Source organism: Chenopodium album, chromosome 5 (genome assembly GCF_948465745.1).
Source record: "Chenopodium album chromosome 5, dcCheAlbu1.1, whole genome shotgun sequence".
NCBI lineage: Eukaryota > Viridiplantae > Streptophyta > Magnoliopsida > Caryophyllales > Amaranthaceae > Chenopodium > Chenopodium album.
Window position 1 is genome coordinate 57,060,497 of NC_137838.1, and position 23,306 is coordinate 57,083,802.

The 23,306-nt window shown below is 35.0% G+C and overlaps 2 protein-coding genes across 2 annotated transcripts; one reads left to right on the plus strand and one right to left on the minus strand.

Annotated features, from left to right (window-relative positions):
* The first annotated feature begins 11,740 nt into the window (after window positions 1-11,740).
* On the plus strand, window positions 11,741-13,003 carry LOC145632931 (putative F-box protein At3g23950). Its single transcript, XM_081685252.1, has one exon. It carries the CDS (start codon window positions 11,741-11,743, stop codon window positions 13,001-13,003), a length of 1,263 nt encoding a protein of 420 aa, XP_081541378.1.
* A 3,594-nt stretch (window positions 13,004-16,597) lies between these two features.
* LOC145632932 (uncharacterized) lies at window positions 16,598-17,101 on the minus strand. Its single transcript, XM_081685253.1, has one exon. The coding sequence runs from the start codon at window positions 17,099-17,101 to the stop codon at window positions 16,598-16,600; it is 504 nt and encodes a 167-aa protein (XP_081541379.1).
* Between the last annotated feature and the right edge of the window lie 6,205 nt (window positions 17,102-23,306).

Here is a 23,306-nt window from a genome sequence, read left to right on the forward strand (position 1 = left end):
CCCTTATGCAAATAATAATCTTTTTCCTTGTTGCCAATTTTGTGACAAACGTTGCATTGGAGGGACTTGCCTTTCCCCTTTTGATAAGGAGATTTTGCTAGAAATGTCTTTTCACTCTTGTTTTCACCATTTTCATTTCTCATGGAACTCCTTTGATCCACCGCATGTAGTGAATTGATTAACTCCGAAACTGTCAACTTTGAAAAATTTTTAATATCTTCAATTGAAGAAAGTTTAGTTTCATACCTTTCTGGAAGACTAACAAGAAGTTTGTCCACCACTCTTTAATTGTCAAATTCTCCACCAAGTAATTTTATTTGATTTGCGATTAACATTAGAAGACTCCCATATTCCCTGACACCTTCACTACTATTCATTCCCATCATCTCAAACTCCCTCTTAAGGTTTAAAATTTGCATTAATTTTGTTTGCTGATTTCCTACAAACTCCTCTTTAATTTTCTCCCATGCTTCTTTGGGAGGTTCACAACTCATAATAGTTATGAAAATTTCTTCTGATGCGGCCCCATGTAGACACGCAAATGCCCGTGGCTTTCTAGCATCTCTTCATATATTTTTTTCATTTGGAATAGTGTGGCATTTTGTGGAAGAGGGGTAGGATCAGTATCACTCTCAATTACATCCCATAAACTCACAACTTTCAAATAAGATTTCATTTTAACAACCCATGATTGATAATTTAATTTTCACCTTTTGAAAATGGGAATTGAAAGAGAAAAATTGTTTGAGGACATTTTGATTTTTTGATTTTATTTTTTTTTTATTTTTTTTTTTAATAAACACTCGAAAATTTTTAAACCTTACAAGCCCTAGAATCAAATGGCTTACCAAAATGTCCTCAAACAATTTTTCTCCTTCAAAATGGCTCTTGATACTAATTACACTGATTTATGTGTGTTTTTTTTATCATGCATTCCTAATTTTATACAATTTCCAAGAGTGTATTTAATGCTTTATATAGCCCTTAGGGCTACATATAACATTACCCGGGTAATGTTATATGTAGCCCTAAGGGATATTTATATCATTTTCTATACTGTGATTGTTAATTAATAAGCTTTGATAAATTCATTTTTTTTTCGAGAAAACAAATAATAATTTACAACTTGTTGTAAAATAAGGGGAAAGATGAGAGATTGAAAGAGAATAAATCTGTGTATATTATTCTATATGATAAGGTGTATATATATATATACAATATATTAGGGTTTGATTGGATAAGAATATAAACCCTAGATCTAGATTGTTCCGGAATGATACAAAGGAGGATAATGGATGTCCACAAATATTTCATAACACACCCCCTTGGATGTCCATTATCGAAGACTATGCCTCATTAAAACCTTACTACGAAAAACCCTGTGGGATAAAAACATAGTGAAGGAAAAAGAGTACATCATTCTTCGTAATACACTCGAGATGCTGCCTCATTAAAAACCTTACCAGGAAAACCAATTTGGGACAAAACCATGGTCAAGGGAAAAAGAGTGCAGCGCGTATTTTCTCCCCCTAATGAATACATAACTTGAGATCTTCTAGTGCCGCAACGATGAATCCAATATGTTTGGATATCTTCTTATATGTAGTAAGTAAAATATCATACGTTGATCTTCGAATCTCTTAAGCTGAAGTTGCATCTTCAATTCTTCAAGTCTTCACGTGAACATGTGAATTGTCTTCATTTCACTATACATGTGTTTATCTCTAATATCACCATTTCAAATCTCTATTTAATAGTTGATTAAAAAGGTTAAACTCATGCGGTTATGACTTCTTCTGGAAGTCGTTAATAATAGAAATTGATAATTATTATTTGATCAAACATTCATTAATAATAATTTGATGACAAAACTTGATAATATTAATGTCATTCTTCAATCTCATATGAATTATAATATAACATATGTAACTATGTACGCTAATCATGGTTCTTCTGGACCACGAGAAAACATTTTTGCGCATAAGTATTCCATTGATATTATTTAGATGTTTCATGATTGGCAGGATAGCTCTCTTGTAAATACAAATAGTAAATCTTACTAACTCTCATATGCTCAAACTTCAGGTTGAGATTTCATTAATGTAGTCACATAGACTTTTCAAGAGTTTGATAATAATTGCAATATTCAAGACATAAAAATTTGTAGGGTTGGGCATTTAATACGTCGTATATAAGTTCTTCAGAAACTCCTTTTACATGATTCATAACATGTTATTAAATTGACGTTTTCAATAATTTCATCACAACTATAAGCCCATTGGAATATAAATATTTCTTTGTAATTTTCCTTCAAAGTTACAAATACGCCATACTATATATATTTTGAACAAACATTCACATATACCACAATTATTGTAAGAAATTAATCCATGCAATATGAGATATATAAAACATGATAACATATTAAACAAATTATACAATGAGTATTGCATCTAACTTCCTACATATGCAATAAACCATTAACATATGACTCACATGCACATGAATATAAGACTCAAAATGATCAAGACACTGTACAGTGTGGATTTAAAAATCCATATTTCATTGGACTTCGGATCCATGATAAACTTATGATCATTATCATTATGTCAACATCAAAATGTACATATATTTCAGATCCCTTACTTATTAGTTCATTCCATTATGCATATGCATATTATTCATCGGTTCCATTATGTACCGGTATCATAAAATTCCTTTAACTTACATTCCGCATGCTATTTTACTATGATATCTGAATACATTTCTCCTTGGTACCATCATAATTTTTTCTTACATCATAGACCATCTATTATAATAATTCAGATATCTATACCACTTTTAGGGTATTTCATACACTATGGTATTTATATACTATTACACTATTAGTGTCAGCTGCACTATCTTGCCAAATATCATATCTATTAAACATATCTTTATTTTGGAACCAATCATATACAACCTACACTTCAGGTGTAGTGATTCAAGTACAATTGGTAAGATTTTATCTCAATGTATACACATAATTAATATAACCAAAATGTATCTTCAACGCTATGCAACATGAGTCATAACTGAATACAAATCAAATCATAAATGTGCGACATATCTTGATAATGTATATAAAAAAGTTGGCATATATATAACTTTTCAAACTACCATTATAGGGATCATATTTATTATTTATTTATTTTTAATTAATTTTTCCAACTTTTGCTAATTCGTTCTTTTCCCCCTAAGTTGGTAAAATATCTCATTTATAGGGGCATCTTATTATATACCAACTTAGTAGACACATTTGCATTAATAAAATTCACTTCATTAAGAGGATCACAATCAAAATTTATCTCTTCTGGAGAACAATTTCAATGAAGAATTATTTATTCATTAACTTTATATTTCATGTGTATTTATTATTAAATTTTCAATAATATTTTCTCTTCTGGAGATCAATGTCAATGGGGAGACATATGTTGTGCAGTTGTACGTTTTTCTTTCTTCTCCTATTTCATATGTGCTGACATATAATAGCCCCAATCAAAAGATTTGTTATACAAGCATAAATCACTTGCTCGTAATTCTAGTTGGTGTTGATCTTCTGGATCTTTAAAGACTTAAATAGTATATTTGGTGAGCTTCTAATCACTTGATAGTTGACAATAATATATAAATTATTTTGGTGAACTTCTAGTCAGCCATTACTCCTTTATATAAAAAAATCAAAACATATTAAATCTTGAAATTTTCATCAATACAAATTATTATAACTCACAATCCAAATATAACCCAATCTCAATGTTACGTCTTGCCATTCAATTCATTTTATATATTTAACATTGAGAAAGCGTCAGCACATTATCAAATGAAACTTCAGGTTTCCATTACGGGTAATTATTATTAAACCCGGATGGCCTAATTTAATTATCACATCCAATCAGTTCTCTAAATTTGAACTCTGGTCAGTTTTCAACACTAGTGATCACATTATTAAACTTACTATATGCATGGCCATGAATGTCATGTGATTTTAGAACACCAACATGTGTTTCTTTATACAATTGGCAATATAATTAATTAATATTTTATCCAATAATCACTCATACTCTACTGGAGTTTAAACTATAAACTTGATACATGTTAATCTTGTTGGATAATTCATACTCTTTTAGAGTCTTTTATATAATCATGAAACATATGAACTTTACTAAAATTGATTTCTTCTAGAAATATAATGATATTTACCAACTTCCTCAAATTTGTCATTGTCAATAGTGACTCCTTTCCTTTTCAAAGATACTTAATTATCTTTACAACCTATTGATTTATCACGCTTCAGGCATGCTATAGATTTATCAAAAATTGATGTTGTAATCTTAGGACATCAATTTTAAATTAGAGCATTTACACCTAGTATATAATAAATGTCATTTGTTTATATCCATCTTTAGGATGGTATCATTTCAAAATATTTAATGAACATGTGACAACTTCTATTAAATAAATCGTTGATATTTAAGTTATTGTATGTATCAAACTGACCATCAATATATTTTATTATTTATATGCAAGGGTTATATACAATCTCCCCCTAATCCTTGCAAATGGGGGTATGGAATGAATCAATCCAACAATCTTTAAAATCCTTGCAACTTTTAAGCCATAAATTTTTTTGGCAATGTCATGTATCAAGTAAAGTGTTCCTTTTAGCAAAAACATACTTATATAAAATTATACTTATAAAACACTTATCATGTTCCTCATGCCCAATTACATTCATCTTAAAAAAAAAAAAAAAAAACCTCTTATAATTATGTATAGTTTCTCACAATGTCATGTTTAATTAATTGAACTCATAACACACTTTTTGCTATATATATTTAATTAATTAAGGAACTTCAAGTCCATATGTACGAGAATATATACCAATCCATCTACATTTTTCAGAAAGAGAAGGTAAAAATAAGACATGAATACTCTTTATAAATATAAGGAACTTCAGGTCCGCACATCATATTCAATTTACCTTCGTAGGTACATAATACTATAATTAAATTTAATCATCACACATCAATCAATATAATGTATATAGTATGCTTCATAATTTTATCAACTTATAAGGATAATAATAATAGGTACATAATACTATAATTGAATGAGAAGGTAAAAATAATATGAGAACTAGAGTTGTTCATGGACGGGTCAACCCGCTAAACCCGCCCAACCCGGCCCGCAAAATAAGCGGGCTTGGACAACCATTTTGAAAAAAAATTAAAAATTTGGGCGGGCTAGGCCCGGCCCGTTAATATAAATGGGCGGACACGGACAAGACAATATGTACCGTGGGCTAGCCCGCCCGGCCCGTTTACTTCAAAAAGTAATAGTTTAATGATTTTTTAGTTAGTTGATTATGTAGTATATTTTAGAAAATAAATACAAAGAGACTATATTGGACTATAACCTATTATTAGCTACAACTTTTTATTTCAATTTTATATTTAATCATTATACTTGTATTAAATAAGTTCATTCTTTCCTTTTTTTTCACTAACATATGTCACAAGTTAAATATGTTTTTTTCTAGTATCATTAGTGATTAAGAATTTTTAAGATAACTAAATTGAAATAATATTAACATATGTAAATTATAAAAAATAAATAATAATTAGTGTTAGATATATGTAAAACAAATATTTTAGGCCCGTGAGCCCGCGGGCAAGCCCGGCCTGTTAATAGAGCGGGCTTGGACAATTTATCAAGCCCTCATAAAAGGGCTCGGGTTAGCTATAATTAGCCCGTTGGACAAAAATGAAGTATAGGCCCGGCCCGTTTCCCGTCCAAGCCCGCAAACGATCACCTCTAATGAGAACCTACTACTTCAACCTTTAATAAAAACATACCTGAATCGATTGAATCAACTATACTATCGGATCGATCAATTATATCAATATATTGCCTGATATAGCTTAATTAGAATATAGAAACAAGCACATAAGCAACCAACAATAACACGTTCACGTTAGTAGAAAACCACATGGTTCATATCATACTTGAAACATAAAAACATAATTCAATACATAAATTATAAATAGTTTCACATGTGCCTTAGGCTTTCTTCGTACAATTTACAAACATTCAAGGCATTAGACATGGGTAAATAATTGCTAAATCAAACCATTCATATTTGCTATCAAACATAGAGATATAACCAAACTCATTTACGGATAGGAAAAGTAATACCAAAATCTAGCAAATATATGTACTACAAGTTCATGAAAACCATACGTTCATAAAATTAACCCCAATAATAATTCTAAATACCCTTTTAGATTCAAACTAAACAAAACTTATAGTCAAAACAAAACTACTAATTAGTTATTCTGCATCAAATTCAACTATTCCCAAATTGCTCATTGAACTCCAGGAATAATAAAAATACGAAAATTTGGGAAACAATAAAAACATATTATGTAAAGGTTTAAAATTAACAATAACAGGATAGTTGAGAATGAAATTTCCTGATATCAAAACCTTTCCCACTATAAAAACCAGCCTTATCGTCAAATTCATGTTGTCAACGTCATCTTCTAGCCTGTAACTCATGAAAACGTCAATGAAAAGAAAATAAAGTATAGCAATAATTCAAGATAAACAAACCAATGCAACCGAAAAATAATACGAGAGTCCTTTGTAATTAAATAAAGCGGCACTACCATTAACATTCCAAATTATTAATACCGTGAGACTACTCGTGCTAGTCCCAAATTAATTAATGAGGATTGGAATGATATGACATTCTTGAAATGTGTGATTTCATTATTAAAAGATCAAAACCCATTATAGACACCTAAATATGTCTCCCCAAAATAAAACCCGTTGATGAACACCTTTCACCGCCATTATTGGTCGAGTTGAGTATTTAATCTTTGGAGTGCTTAAATTCATGTTCTATCCAATATATTTCATGAACCAATCCAATTTCTTGCTCATTTCCCTAAACCATAACCTATTTTCCACTTTTCGTGTCCACATCGCAAAATTGAGAGAAACTGATTTTATTGCTATAAAATTTTGATCCAATTATTATTTTTTTGGATAGGCCTTTAAATAAGCTTTCCAACCATATATCATAAGCCCAATTCCGAGCTATAACGAAAAAGATATGAGTAAAACACCAAACTCGACCTAAAACCGACACCCTTGCACTAAAATTTTAATTGGGTTGCACTAAAATTTTAATTGGGTTGGAAAGTAGACTTAATAAGTTTTCCAATGATATATTATATGCCTTATTCCAAGTTACGGATTAAAAGTTATGATTATTTTAAAAACGGGTAAAAAAACTGAAATTACCGCGCAGCAGCAAAAATGCCCCGACGCGGCAAAAGCTAACGTGTCACGGGACTTATTCCCGTGACACGGTGCCCATTTTTGTAATTTTTCTCAATTTTCTCCCGTGTCATGGTGCAATTTCCCGTGTCACGGTGCCCATTCCGTGACACGGGGATATTTCGTGTAATTTCCGCGTACTTTTTACACTATGACACGGCACACTGCACTGTGCCACGGTGGACAATGCCATGTCACGGAATTTCTTCCCGTGTCACGGTGCACATCCCATGCCACGGGATTGCTCCGTGTTTTCTCCGCGTAATCCTTAAACGCGTTTTCACTTCCCGTAACCTAATTATTTCCCGCGTCACTAAGTTTTTTCCCGTCTCACGGGATCTTCCCCCGTCTGACGGTGCCTGCCACCGTGTCACGGTGCTCTTTTCCGTGACACGGTATTATTTTTTACGGTTTTTATCTTTTTAGGGTTCCGCTTGTTCCCTCTGCTCATTTTCCATATAAATAGGACCCCCCTTTCTGCAGGTCGGGGCACCAATAATCATTCTCTCTCACCTTACACCAAAAATCATTCTCTTCTCCCTCTTTAACCTAATTTCTAGCCTCCTTATTCTTCCATAACAATTCCCATAAGCACTCCAAGGAGTCTATACTTAACCCGAGGTTCCGTCCTTAAACCAAGGCGTGAAAGGTACAAATAACTGAGGGTTTGGACCAAATCAACTCCACTTTTAATTTAATTTAATTTCCGTTTACTTTATATTTTTATTGAAGTTACTAACAGTTCATTCATGATGTAGCAATTTAAAGGAACGCGCAGAATGTGAGTAATTAATTAATTTAATTACTCTTATTTTATTTTCTTATTGCTAGTATCATGATTAGGTTATTTTATATTTAATTTTACTAACGCTATTATTGTTAAATTGCTTTCAATATTAATGTTTATTCTATTATTATTTATTGATCACTATATTGCATGTTTAAAGGGAATATGTAATTGGAAATCACGACTAATAAGATAATTTGGACAACCGGTTTAGGTTCCTTTTTAATCTTATTGTTTAATAAAGTGATCACAATATTTTAGAGTAATGTGTTGCATTAATATTCAACCAATTTACCATAATAATAGTTTGGAGCAAATTGAATATTTTGTTTGTATGCCTTTGAGATCGCATGAATCACTTTTCACTATAAGAATCGAGTAGAGGCCAATACGGGCGAATGCGACTCCATGACTCACTTCGTACCATCATCCCCGATCCTCCTTTCGTGGTTCCGGACCATATGGAGTTAGTAATCTCATGGATTATGAATGGGGTGTAACCTTCACGGGTCAATCGTTGTTGCCTATCGTTGTCCCTTATTCGTGGTTGCCTTATAATGATCCGTGAACGGTTTACAAGTTCCTTAAAAACTTGTTGGCGGCTCCCTACTTTCCTTGTCCCTAATCGTATATGTCAATTCCCACTTCCTATGAGCGCCAAGCATATTCACCACATGCTTTTAACGTAGGCGTACTTCGAGCGACGCCTACACCCATGATCAAGATTAATCTTCTTCTAATTTCTTCCCAAGATGCGACACAACAAGATAATAATGAGTATAATTTAGCACATTCAGTATACAACGAATTAATCATTAGCCTAAGAAATCAATAATAAAATTTACATATTGATTAGAGCTTTGGTGTTGATAACGTGTTGTAAAATAAGGGGAAAGATGAGAGATTGAAAGAGAATAAATCTGTGTATATTATTCTATATGATAAGGTGTATATATATATATACAATATATTAGTGTTTGATTGGATAAGAATATAAACCCTAGATCTAGATTGTTTTGGAATGATACAAAGGAGGATAATGGATATCCACAAATATTTCATAACACAACTTTCGTTTCATATTATTTATATTAATATATTATTATTATTATTATTATTATTATTATTATTATTATTTGGTATTTAGAGAGCCATTAGGACGGAGATGAGAAGCGATCCCAAAATCTCTTGAAACTGGAAGAGTGCTCTAACCACTTAAGCAATCCCTCGTGTTAACACACTAGTTTTATGCCCCGCGCAATGCCTTGGTTATTTATTGATTTTTAAAAATAAAACTTTTCATCTAAGATAATAATATATATACTACTTTCGTTCCTGAAAGTTTGACTCACTTACTATTCATGAAGTCAAAAAAATAACTTTGACCACATTTTATGATTTATACAATTAAAATAATTTAACAAAATTTGATATTATTAGATTCTCCTAATGATAAATTTTTCAAATATCAACTTTTTAAAAAATTTACCTATACATAGTCGAAGTTATTAATGGTAAAAAATGTGTATTGGAGACTGTGCAAATGCAAAGTGAGTCGAACTTTCAGCAACAGAGGGAATATGTTATTTGAATTTTTTACTCATGCATTAATAATCACTTGAGAGTCATATTTGTCAGTTTATAGGTTGTTTATGGATTAATATTCACTTGAAAGTCTAAAAAATTAGAAGTAATAATGTACATCTAATTAAAGTTGTTATCTCTTACCATTTTCTCTGACCATCCAAGGAAAGACTAGTTGCATGTTAAGACTTAAAAGAACGAGCAGGTCTATTTAATTTTTTAATTTTTTTTCTCTTTGTACCTCTCTTGATCCGCCATTTTGTATAAAAATATTGGTATTATATTTAAATCAAATACTAATTCAAAGTTTTATTGAAAATAAAATTCTGAACTAACTTTTTTTTATCCTACTAACTCTATTCAAATTTCATTGAAAATAAAACTCTAAAATAACTTTTTCATCCTATTTTACAAAAAAAAAAAAAAAACACAAAAAAAAAATATTCAAATAAATCTTACGTGTCTTATTAATAATTAAGTGTCACCTACGTGGCGCGACGCTTGGCAAAAAGTTGGATTGCCAAGTGTCGTTGTCTCGTGGCCTAGCTAAAAGTTTAGCTTTATATCCGCCATATTGTATAAAAATATTGGTATTTTATTGAAAATCAAATACTAATTCATAACTTTATTGAAAATAAAACTCTCAAATAACTTTTTTATTCTACTAAATATATTCAAATTTCATTGAAAGTAAAACTCTAAAATAACTTTTTAATCTTATTTTACAATAAAAAATATTAAAATTAATCTTACGTGTCTTATTAATAATTAAGTGTCGCCTACGTGGCGCGACACTTGGCGAAAAGTTGAATGTCAAGCGTCGTTGTCTCGTGGTCTGGTTAGCTTTATATATTAGTTACTAGTTTTGTGCCTATGCGATGCCCGGGTTGTTTATTAAATTTAAGATATATTTTAATCTATATGTCAAATTTTAAAATATATCATTGATACAAAATTAGTTAGGAATTGACTTATTTTTGTAACGATTTAAACTTGTAGACATGTAATGACTAATAATAATAATATTAGTGAAAAACATTTCTTGACCCTGTCTGAAATGGCTCGTGACCCGACCTGTTTAACAGGTCTACACACAGTAATAAAATTATATTAGATTCTGAAGTATATTATTTTAATTGATTAGAATATATTATAAACCTTGGATATGGTACATTTTGAACTAATTCCTTCGCTCCAAAAAAATATTATGATACAAAAAATAAATTTATATGATAATTTATCAGAGTTATAATCTAATTATTTTTTGAATAAATTATAATTCAATTTGTACATATGAAATATTGGTACTTTATCAAAAATAAAACTCTAAATTAACAATTCTATTCTAAAATTATCCAAAGTTGATTGAAAATAAAATTCTAATTAAACTAACTTTTTTATGCTACAAATTGAATTTTATATAACTATATCTGGCACGACACTTGGCGTTCCCACTTGGCAAAAAGTTGGAACGCCAAGTGTCGTTGTCTCGTCACCTGGCTAAAAGTTTAGCTTTATATATTAGTTATTATATGATATGATATGATTATTTAATTAATTAATATATGTTAAGGATTTGTGGTTATTAAAATACTATATTTCCTATCTTATGTTACCTTTGGTAAACTAATTAGATAATAAAGTTTCTATCTACTCAATATAGGCTAACGATTCCCGTCAAATAAAATAAAAAAAAAATTAAAAGGCTAAGAATTTGATTGTAATATGATTTTTTTTTTTTTAAAAAAAATAAAAAATAAAAAATTTCTCATATACACTCTAGATCTGTAACATAAAAAGGCTTAATTTCCTAGTCTACGAGTAAAGATATATTTTACGGAGTATTAATTCTCTTAGATGAGGAAATTTATTATTTTCCTAATCGTTAAGTATTGATAAATTGTATAATAAGTGACATCAATTTTTTTTTTTTTTTGGAGCAAAGAAGACATCAATATAGTATTACGGAATAACAATCATATCATGGAGTTTAAATCAGATGAGAGAAAGAACACGGCGGCGAAAGCGGCGGAGGAAGGAGAAAACGAGCCATGGTTGTGCAGAGTTCCAGATGAGATATTAGTAGAAATCTTAATGCGTGCTTTACCCAATGGCAAAATAGCTACTCAATGCAGATTGGTATGCAAACGCTGGAATTCCATCATCTCTAGCCGCTACTTGGTAAACTGTTGCACAGCTTACCACCGCCATATAAAGTCCTTCGCGTTACTTTTCCAATGGAGATTAACTATATATAACGTGCGATCTATATCTAATGATGGATTAGCTGTTCAACATCAAGACCTTAGTTTCCTGGGTTCCCAATGTGTTTCACTTAAAGCGTCATGTCATGACCTGGTTCTTGTTGTTTGCTCGAATGTGTTTTATTATGTGGTTAACCCAAAAATACATCACTGGATTCTACTTCCTTCTCCGCCTTCAGTCCGTGATAATCGATATGATTTGTATTTTAAATATGGGTTATTGTGTGATCTTGGCGACAATTGTTTAAAATTCATGGTGATTCGGATTCTGAATATTAATGCTTTTTATGATATCTCAGGTGCAAGCAATGCATGGATTGTACAACTCTATAACTCTAACATAAACAAATGGAGTGAATACACTGTATCACCACATTTAGTGGCGAAGACGAACATAGTATCACACAATGGCATGTTGCATTGGATTAGTAATACCTCTCTAGTGTCTTTTAATCCCTTTGATTTTGACCATTACCATTACCACAACCAAGATCATGATACACGGCTGAGGCTGCACCGGATCATTGAATTGCCCGAATTTATTACTGTAGTGAAGGGATTCGGAATATCTTGTGGTCATCTATGTGTGATCGTAGTGTACACAAGGCACACTAACAACGGGCGTGCCGTTCACCGACATCTGTTAGTATGGCAACTCAATGTGACCAAGAATGTTGGTGAAGGGGTATGGAGTTTGGCACATAAGGTCCTTTTACGCAAGTTTCACAAGTCTTTGTTCAAGCGTTTGTTGAGCCGATTCGAATTCCTGGGTTTTCATCCCTATGAAAGGGATGTCATTTTTATTCAAGCATACCGTACTAGTTACAAAATCAACTTGTGTACTAGGACATTTAAGGAATTGAACGTACATAAGCCTTATTTCACAAACGTCAACGATTTGAGTATTGCACTTCCACCATTACTACACCAATGGTTCCCTACTCAGCTCAACCTGTCTCAACTTATGTCTCCAGAGCAGTAGCACAATTGTGATCCCTTTATTAGTTTTTGGAGAAATTTAATTATTTATAATGTAAATTTGTAAGCATGGTTTACACTGATTTTTGGATTGCATGAACTTGATTTTTTTTTGTGTTTAATTAATTCAATGTTATTTATTGATTTTACATGCTTAATTGACATTTTATTTTGAAAAATAGTTCTAATTACTATTCCTGGAAAATTCGAAAGCATTGTTATACTGTCACAATTGCTATTATATTGGTTATAATTACTATTCAAAAACAAAAAAAAATATTGGTTATAATTATACGGATCATACTCCATTCTTTACTTGATCTAGTTTGATTTTGCTCTATTTGAATACTTACCTTTGACCATCGTTTAATTTGTGATTTATAAGAAATTACAACAGCCAATTGTGGTCTTATAAGAATTTTTCCAACAAATCCTATCATAACAAATGGACGGAGATTACCTCAATATGAGGAACTAAAAATGGAGGAAAGTTATGCATTTACTAATGCATAACATTGATTAAAATATTATAAAAACACATGGTAGAGAGAGAAAGGAGGAGAGAGATAGGAAGAGGGAGGCATGTAGGTGGACCACACCTATTTTTTGGTCGGATTGTATCACGTGATGGGGGACCACATGCTGATTGTTCCACTGAAAGTTTATATAGTACCATTGAATCCTCAGTGGTACTATTTACGCATAAATTTAGTACAACTGAATGCGTATATAATACCATTATGTGCACATATAGTATCACTGTATATTCAATGGTACCATTTGATCATCCAATGATATCAGAATATTTATTCGTTTATACATATGCATAATTCCTCACCTCAATATACTCATATATGATGGACGGAGATGTCAGCATTACATCCAGCTGATATTGTCCATAACTCCATAATGTAGCTCACTTCTAAGTCATGACTTATCTTTAATTTTCTTTATGAGATTTCATTGATTTATTCTCTTCATGAATGAAATAATTTATATGAACCATGTGTTTAAGCAAATGATTTGAACTCGGTAGAAAATTGACTCTTACAGTCTTACCTTGCATTCCTAATGAATTTCGTGTCTCTATTATCGTTAGCATTGTTTGAGTTGGGTGGGGATTGGGGTTAGTCACAGTCTATACCATTGAGAGTGAGTCAGTACGTGAGATATAGCTCATGTGGTTAGAGTTTTCTTCCCGGTTTAGAAAGTCATGGGAATAAATCTTACTTCTGCCCTTCAGGCTCTCTAAAAAAAAAAACAAATCTATATTACACATGATAATATTTTATAATTAATAATTAATCAATTTTTGAATAAATAACCCAATCTTTTAACCTGCCACCATGCCTCTATGATCTATTTTAAATTATGTGCGTATTCTGTAATTTTGACTTACAAATGATACTTTGACAGGGAATGAAACTCAATTGTCCGTGAATTTATGACTAAGGGCCTGTTCACATTTATTGAACTGAGCTGAACTGAATTGATTGGAGCTGAAATGAACAGAACAGAACTGAGCTGAAATGAATATTTTATAAGAGAAGGAAATTAGGAGCTGAACTGAACTGAACTGAACTGAACTGAACTGATTGGAGCTTAATTGAACTGAACTGAACTGATTAGAGCTGAACTGAAATGAAATTAAGTAAATATGAACAGGCCCTAAGTCGTGAGGATGACACGGAGTTAATAGCAAGCCATGGAGTTGCTAGAGCTAACCAATTGCTGCCTATTGAGTCCTTTTGTAACTCAAGTGGATGCTTCTTCATTTTTCTATAGTAGCTAGTTTTTTTTTTGGTGCAAGAGAGGGGAAAAACCCCGAACAAAAGACAAAAACCAAAACTAAAAAGCAAACAAAAACAAAACACAAAAGAAAAAAAACAAAACAAACAAAGCTACAACTAAGCTCTTCCCCTGGGAATAAGTCTAGTCATAGCCCTCCCCCTCAAGTCCTCCAATAAAAAGGCCCAAAGATCCCTTGGGATCGTCTCAAAAATCACCATCTTTTGCGGAGAGTTGACACCATAATTAGCTATCAGTCAGCAGCTTGATTAGCTTCTCGGTAACAGTGACTAATCGTCACTTCCCAACCCTGTCTCAAAATCATGGCTTTACACTTACGAACAATGTGAACAAAAGGGGAGTTATTAGGACACGGGTCCACTATCATGCGAATGACTGTCTCCGAATCAATAGACAATTGGATGCGCCTATGACCACCATTCCAAGCCACCGCAAGACCACGAAGCACACCAAGCAATTCTGCCTTTGTATTAGAACAAATAATACCACAGTTAGTGGCAATGGCCTCGAACAATTCCCCACCACTACCTCGAATAATACCTCCAGCTCCAGCTTGCCCGGGGTTGCCTTTCGAGGCACCATCAGTATTTAGATGAACCCACCCTATTCTTGGAGTCTTCCACCTAATATATACTTCCTCCTTTCGAGCACAAGACCGTACCCTTCACCTAAGACCCCTGCTCGATCAAACGCTCTGTTAATGTCACCGACTCTAGCAAGAATAAAAGTTACTTGATCGAAAGGAATATCCGCCTCCCTAGCAAACGTTCTCTCGTTTCTCCAACGCCAAAGCCACCAGAGCGTAACCCCAAATAACACAGCCCTATGAGCAGATACACTCGTATTCCCTTCATCCAGGTATTGAAAAATCCACTCAGAGCAGCTAATATCAGCCAAAATCACACTATCAGGCCAACCTAACTTGCGCCATATCAGGCGAGCAACAGGGCATCTCTGCAAGTTGTGATCAATCCCTTCACTAGCACAGCCACAGACACCACACCTCGGATCATTTGAAAGTTTTTGAATAAATCTATTGCAATTAGTCATTAGCCTATCACGAACAGCCAACCACAAAAACATCCTGATCCTTTGAGGGACTCTAACTTTCCAAATTCGATGCCGGCCAATTTGATGCCCTGAATCCATATCAACCTGATTGTGAATTATCTTGACAGCTGAACTAATTGTAAAGCCACCTGAAGCAGACCCGTTCCGATAAACCTCATCAATTGCCTCCTCATCCTCAATAATCTCATGAGATGCAATTGCATCCAAAGTATCTGCATCAAAGAAATCAGCAAATAACTTGTACTTCCACCCCAAATTTGAGTCCTAAAATTCACGGACAGGTAAGTCTCGAATAGCAGGGGGGAATTGGATCAACAATCTCAATTAATGGGGTTTTGTCCACCGACCTATGCTTCCAGAATAGGGTCTTGTCACCACGCCCAACAACCATACTTACCCCCTTCTTTAGAACATCCACATTCTCTACAATGCCTTGCCAAACATTAGAAGAACCATCTCTTTTCTTGAACATGACAATGTCACACCGACCATCACAATACTTATGACGAATAACTCAAGCCCATAATGCATCTGGTTCAGTGAGCAATCTCCACCTCAATTTTGAAAGAAAAGCGGATTTAGCTTGACGCATTGATCGAAGCCCAAGTCCTCCATCCCTCTTCGGCTTTGTCACTGTTTCCCACGCACCAAGATGGATTTTTCTATGGCTCTCGTCTCCACCCTACAAGAATCTTCTTGTCTTCTTATTAATTTCATCTCACATAGCCTTAGAAATCTTAGTAGTTTGCATAGTATAATACGGCACTGACGATAAACAAGCTTGAGCAAGAGTGTTTCTACCAGCCGGAGACAAGGTTTTCGCCTTCCACCCAGCCAACTTGGAATTAATTCGATCCATAATGTACTGATAATCTTGCTTAGCAACTCTGCCATTTATAGTAGGGACCCCCAAGTACCTTCCAAGATCATCCGTACAGTCCATCTCCAATGAATTACGCACAGCCACACGAACATCACAGTCAGTATTAGCTGAAAAATACACACATGATTTAGCATTACTAACTTTACTCCCTGATATTCTACAGAATTTGTCTAGACAATTCTTCATGCACAAAGCTTGCTCCACCGATGCCTCACAAAAAAGAATCAAGTCGTCAGCAAAGGCCAAGTGAGAAATACTAGGCCCATTACGACTTGCACGAACAGCTTTCCATCCCCCAAATTTAACCTCATGTTCAATCAATTGAGCAAGTCTCTCCATACAAATAACATAAAGGTAGGGAGATAATGGATCTCCTTGCTGAATCCCCCGAGTTGGAGCAAAACTCTCAGTTGGTTCACCATTCTAAAGAATCTGTAATTTGGCTGAAGTGACACATTGCATAACAACATCAGCCATAGATTGTGGCAACCGTAACTCCATCAAAGATTCACGAATAAAAGGCCAACGAAGTCGATCATACGCCTTTTCAAAATTTATTTTCACTGCCATAATACCGTTCTTACCCTTTTTCTTCCTCATGGAATGGAGCATTTCTTGCACAATAATGATATTATCAGTGATTTGACGCTTAGGGACAAAACTACATTGAGTCGGTGATATCAAGGTAGGCAGAAGAGGCTTTAAACGGTTCACAATCACTTTCGTCACAATATTATAAATAATATTACACAAATCAATGGGACGAAAATGATTAGGTTTTTCCGGCACATCATTCTTCGGAATAAGCACAAGAAAAGCATCATTAAGACCTTCCGGGAAAGATTTCCCCTCAAGCACATCTTTAACCAAACGGATGACACTAGGAGCTACAACCTCCCAATACTGCTGAAAAAATAGAGGTTGAAAGCCATCTGGGCCTGGTGCCTTATAAGCCTTCATTCCCACTAAAGCCCGCTTAATTTCACAATCTTCAAAAGGCTGAAAAACTAAGGCCCAATCTTCTAAAGAGATAAATGGAAACTGATCTACTAACATTTTTTCACCTGTAAACGGAGCAAATTCTTCTTGAAAAATCGACCTCCAGTACTGCACAATTAGAGCTTTAATTTGATTTGGATCTTGGATCCACTCTCCATTCTGATTTTTCAAAGAAACAACCTTATTCTTTTGCCTTCGAATAATGGTTGATAGATGGAAGAATTTTGTATTTCGATCCCCATCGATAATCCTATCAACCCTCGATTTCTAAAACCAAAGCAACTCTTCTTGATTCAACACATCTTCCATCTCTCGTCTCAGCCTTGCTTCAAGCTTAATAAGATGTCTATCCCTACCCTCTGCCAACCTCTTTTGAATACCTTCCAATCGAGCCCACAACTCCGATTTTTTGTGAAAGATGTTGTGAAAGGTATCCTTATTCCAAGACGAGAGCAAATCAGCAAATTTCCGAAGAAAGGGGACTAAAGGAGCAGTAGAATCCCACTTTAGCCGAATAAAATCATCAAAAGTAGCATGACTCATCCATGCCGCTTGAAAACGGAATGGTTTGATTGAGGTCGGAATAGGAGCAAAACCCAATGTACTAATTAGAATAGGGCAATGATCACTACTAGCCTTGGGGAGATTCTTCAAAGCTCCATCCTCAAACCGAATTCTCCAAGCTTCATTACACAATCCACGGTCTAGCCTCGCTGATTTAAAAGTTTCCGATGAATTCCCCCTAAACCAAGTATGCTCGGGTCCAGAGAAACCAAGATCAATTAAATCATTCTTGTCAATCCACTCAGCAAAAGCTCAGCACCTACGAACCATTTCAGAACCCCCAACTCCATTACGCTCCATCATACTCCGAGTGTCATTAAAATCACCCGCTAAAAGCCACGGTCCTGAGTAATCGTTTTTAATTTGATCTAATGCCTCCCATAATTGTCTTTTAAGAACACTTTCGGGACTAGAATACACTGCTGAGAAGAGCCACGGCTCTTCACCATTCTTCTTAATTTCCACAGAAAGGTGCTGCGTATTACTACCATATTCTGTCACCGAAACCTCTTTGGCTCTCCAAAATAGCTAAATACCTCCAACAAACCCCTGAGCTTCCACACACTTATTTCCAGATAATCCAATTTTCTCACAAATTTTCCTAGCATTATCACCACTCATATGAGTCTCAACAAGAGCCATAACAGTAGGATTAATAATCCTCACCAACTCTCTAATAAGAGTTAATTTATTCCCCACCCCCTGCACATTCCATACCATAACTTTTACTGACATATTAAACATCGAAAAATTTGGATACCGGTCATAAACGTTCAGAGGAATGTTAGGCAAAATGGCCAAGTACGCTTCCCGAAGCGCTCTCATTAGGCCGTCCATTACATAAGGAATCTAGAACATTGCCATAAGATCCGGTGGATTGTGAGTCGGTGGTAGGTATGAATCCACTTGAATCGTCAGTCTGTTGGCTATCAAATGAGCCGTCACCATTGAGGGACCCTCCGTCTGGTAATTTATGAACAGATCGTAAGTCGGGGTGATCCGAGTTTCCAAGCACATTGGGATTTCCATCGGGTTCATTATACTCACTACTCTCAGACAAAGCACTATCACCAAGCAGAGTATTATGATCACGAAGAGCTGAGGGAGTAGAGGAAGCTACTTCCATAATATTTTCTTTTCCCACATTCACCCTAGATTTGACACTATTTTTAGAGAATTTGGAAATCGAAAAATTATGGGATTTTTTAAACAAACGATTACTATTAGGCAAGAAAGCTTTATTTCTCACAGAAAGAGGAATCCTCTGCCTATCATCCTTATTTATTTTTCCATGAAAAGATAAATTTTCCTTAACAAACATTCTGTCACCTAGCACAAGATCAACACCACCAAAATTATTCTGTTCCTTTTGGGAATTTTCACCAAGGTTAACAATTGAACCCTCCTCAACATTATTTCCAGAATCTTTTGAAGACACTTGATCCTCGACCATATCAGTACTCACCATATTTTGTTCCTCACCTAAATTAATAGTAGCCACTTTAGGAATATCATCCTGCACAATTTCGAAGGCATCCTCTTTCGTCTGATTTTTGGTAAGCTGTGGAGATTCCTCCTCCATGTCATCCTCGTTCCCTAAAATTGCAAATCTGGACCCACTACCACCTCCTAGGTCCTTACCCTGAGCACTCTTTGGAACCCATTTAGTGTTCTTCTTGAGCTGTGTAGGAGCAGCTTGCTGAACATTTGTGACATTTTTTCCTTTGCTCGGAACATCACCAGATTCCTTGACATTCGATCTCTTTATTGTCCTGTGTACTAACATCCAGGAACCATAAGAGTCCTTAACCTCTGGTTGAACAACATTCTTGTGACCTTGTCCTCCTGCACCACCCATTACCTGAATGTCATTGCTAAAACTACCACATTGTTCATCCTTATGTCCCAGCTTGCCACATTTAAAGCATATGAGCCTTAGTCCTACATACTATATTCTCCATATTCTACCATTCATAACTCTGTATGCTTATCAATCCTGATTACTCTTCCAATTTTGGACCCAATTTCCTGCAAAAAGGAATAATCAAAGTAACCGATAGATTTGGTATTCTAACCCAAGAAGTGAGTTTGCGGATTAGTTCTTCATCAGGAATAAAATTAGGAACCCATTTCCTTATGGTGAGATAGTTGTCCCCAATGATCCATGGCCCCTGAGACATTACAAAGTCATAGTCATCCCTATTATTAAAACGCACGATGTAATAAGCAAACCCTACATCAGTTAGGGCTATGTCTCCCTTTAGACACCATTTCATGCGTAACCTTCGAACAAGAATATCATAACTCAGCCTCTTATTAAATAATTTGATAACTATCGCATCTTTCCATGGTTGCCTCAAACGCCGCTTCTCCTCTTTAGTTAACAGGATTGTAGGACATGTCGCATCAGCCGCTTCATCATCCTCCGGGATATCATCATCAGAGACATCATCATCCTCTTCCCCAAATCCTTCATATAAAGGATTGACTTTTCCAGAAATCCCCTGCATAGCTTGGAGATACGACCCCTGCTTAATTGATTCCCTTTGGGTACTCATGTCCATCATTTGCACATCCCCATCCTCTGTCACAGCAAAGGATTGAGTCTTGCCTTCATCTTTATCACGAAATTGCCTTTTAAATTTCTTATTTGACCTTTGCAAAATGTCATTTTCTTTGCTAGAAAGCCCTAGGTTTTCTTTCGCTACTACGCTCTCCATTTCGTTGTACCTTAAATCAATATGAGTGGAATTATGAATATTCTCCAAATTAGAGATGCAAGGGTTTCTATAGTAGCTAGTTGACTTAGTTTTGAAAAACTTAGTTTAAAATGCTATGATTTTCATGTAAATAGCGGCATGCATAAGTTTTATTAGGGACTTAGGGTAACATTGTTACCTCCAAACACTAATGTTTTTTACTTCTTTTCTTGGGGAATTATATCAATTAAATATAGGTAGCTTTTATTAACATTGAAGTAACTTTCAATCATTTTAGGATAATTTTATAATTGATGTGCAATAATTTTTTACTACTCAATCTATTCCAAAGTTTTAAAATTCATAAATTTTACTGCATGTAACGGTTCATAATCTTGTATTAGCAAAATGCAGTACATATCTCATGTCTAAAATACATAACTGTTTTGGGTGTTTTCTGGTCCCTCGGGTGAGTTAAGTCACCAATATTGGTCCCACGCGGTTAGTACCTGTAAAAACACGAAGACTCTGGTTGGTAGGTGCTCCGCCTCCGACGATCAAGTTAGAGCGTGAACGAAGAAAATTAAAAAGTGCGGAAAAGTTGAAAATGGGATCTATCGGATTCCGAGATCAGGTGTTTTCTCTGATATAAGAGAATGTAGGTTGAAAGTACGTAATAAATGAATGTGACTCCATATAATGGGGGAAATCTCCCTATTTATAAGGTTTTTGGTAAAAGTGTCCTTTCTTAGGTCACTCTGACCTAATTCTGATGGGCTACACCGCATTGCGGCTTCTCGGGATTTGGGCCCTGAAGGCCGTCTTATCCATCAGTCATTACGAGTGCCACGCGTTAAATGGGGGTAGGTCCTTTCCTAGCTTATCCTAGGTCGACACGTGTCATCTATAATCGGGTCAAGTGGCATGGGTAATTTTTACCCAAAACATTTGCTCCTCACATATGTGACGTGGCATGCCACGTGGCATCTGTGACACTTGTCACTCAGCCATTGGGTGATCAGTTTTAACTATTCACCTTCTGGGGAAATTACACGGTTGCCCCTGAATTCACCCCTTTATAAATAGGACTTTTACCCCCCTCATTTTAGACATTTTCAAAATAGTCTAGAGAGAAAGTCAATATTTTCTAGAGAGAGAGAGAGTTTGATAACAACCTGTGTTAATCACAAACAGTAGATTTTGTGCCGACCTGTTACAGCCGGTTAACGGCTAACACCTTTCAAATTCAAATCTTAAGGTACCGTTTCTACCCCTCTCAGCTCTTTTTTTTTTTCTCTTTTCTTTTTTTTTCTGTATGCACATTTATATTCAATAAATAGATTGATCAACAACACACACGACACATCTTAGGTTAGTAGTCAATCGGTCACTTGGTACAGCTGAGTCTAGGAATGAGGTTGCCGGCTTTAGGTGTATGGAGTAGCCTTGTACATCCCCAAAATCGACCGTCTCTGTTTCTATGCAGGATACAATGGCTCGGATTAAACAAACAGCCACCGGGCGGTGAAGAAGAGACAATTGGAAGTACCGTCTGAAAAAATCACGCGGCTTGAGGGGGAGAATATGCTGATTGGTATAGAAGATTACTTCCCTTCTAGGATCCCTAGCACCCCTAGTAGTGGGATCCTAGCTAAGTCTGAGGGGGGAGACGGGGAAGAGGTCATCTTCAATGCTGAATCCTAAGAGATGGAGCCTGAAGATGTAGACGAGGAAGACGCCGCCTTTGCCTTTGGCTCTGATAGTGGGGTTTCTCAGGAGAGTGACGGAGGTAACACTGCCTTTGGGTCTAGTTCTGAAGATAACAGTGATAACAACCTTCCCCCGCTTAAGGAAGCGAGGAGGAAAAGCGCAAAAATTGGAAGGACGTAAACAACCCGGCTGAGATCCATATTTCAGCCAAAGATAGAAATGCGATGAAGAAGGGCTTGGAGAACTTTAAACTCAAATGCCCTTTTGTCGAAGGATAAAACATCCAGGTGACACCTAAATTAGGCACCATTGCCTAGGAGGACGAACAAAGAAACGTCGACTGCTATTTCGGCTGTTATGAGGAGGCATTCTAAGCCGTTCTCCGCTTGCCTCTTCATAACGTAATAAAAGCTATCCTCAGAGGATATGGCCTAGGCATGTGGTAATTGACCCAAACTCCTGGGTCAACAATCTGGGCTACATCGCCGCTTGCGAGGCAAGGGCTTCACCCGGCCGTGAGGCCTTTGCACATATGCACTATCTCAACCGTAGCCTAGGCGGTTGGCGGGTAT

What these genes read in the sequence shown, in the direction of transcription:
- LOC145632931 (XM_081685252.1), top strand. Translation starts at nt 11,741, where the DNA reads ATGGAGTTTAAATCAGATGAGAGAAAGAACACGGCGGCGAAAGCGGCG.
- LOC145632932 (XM_081685253.1), bottom strand. Translation starts at nt 17,101, where the DNA reads ATGGAGAGACTTGCTCAATTGATTGAACATGAGGTTAAATTTGGGGGA.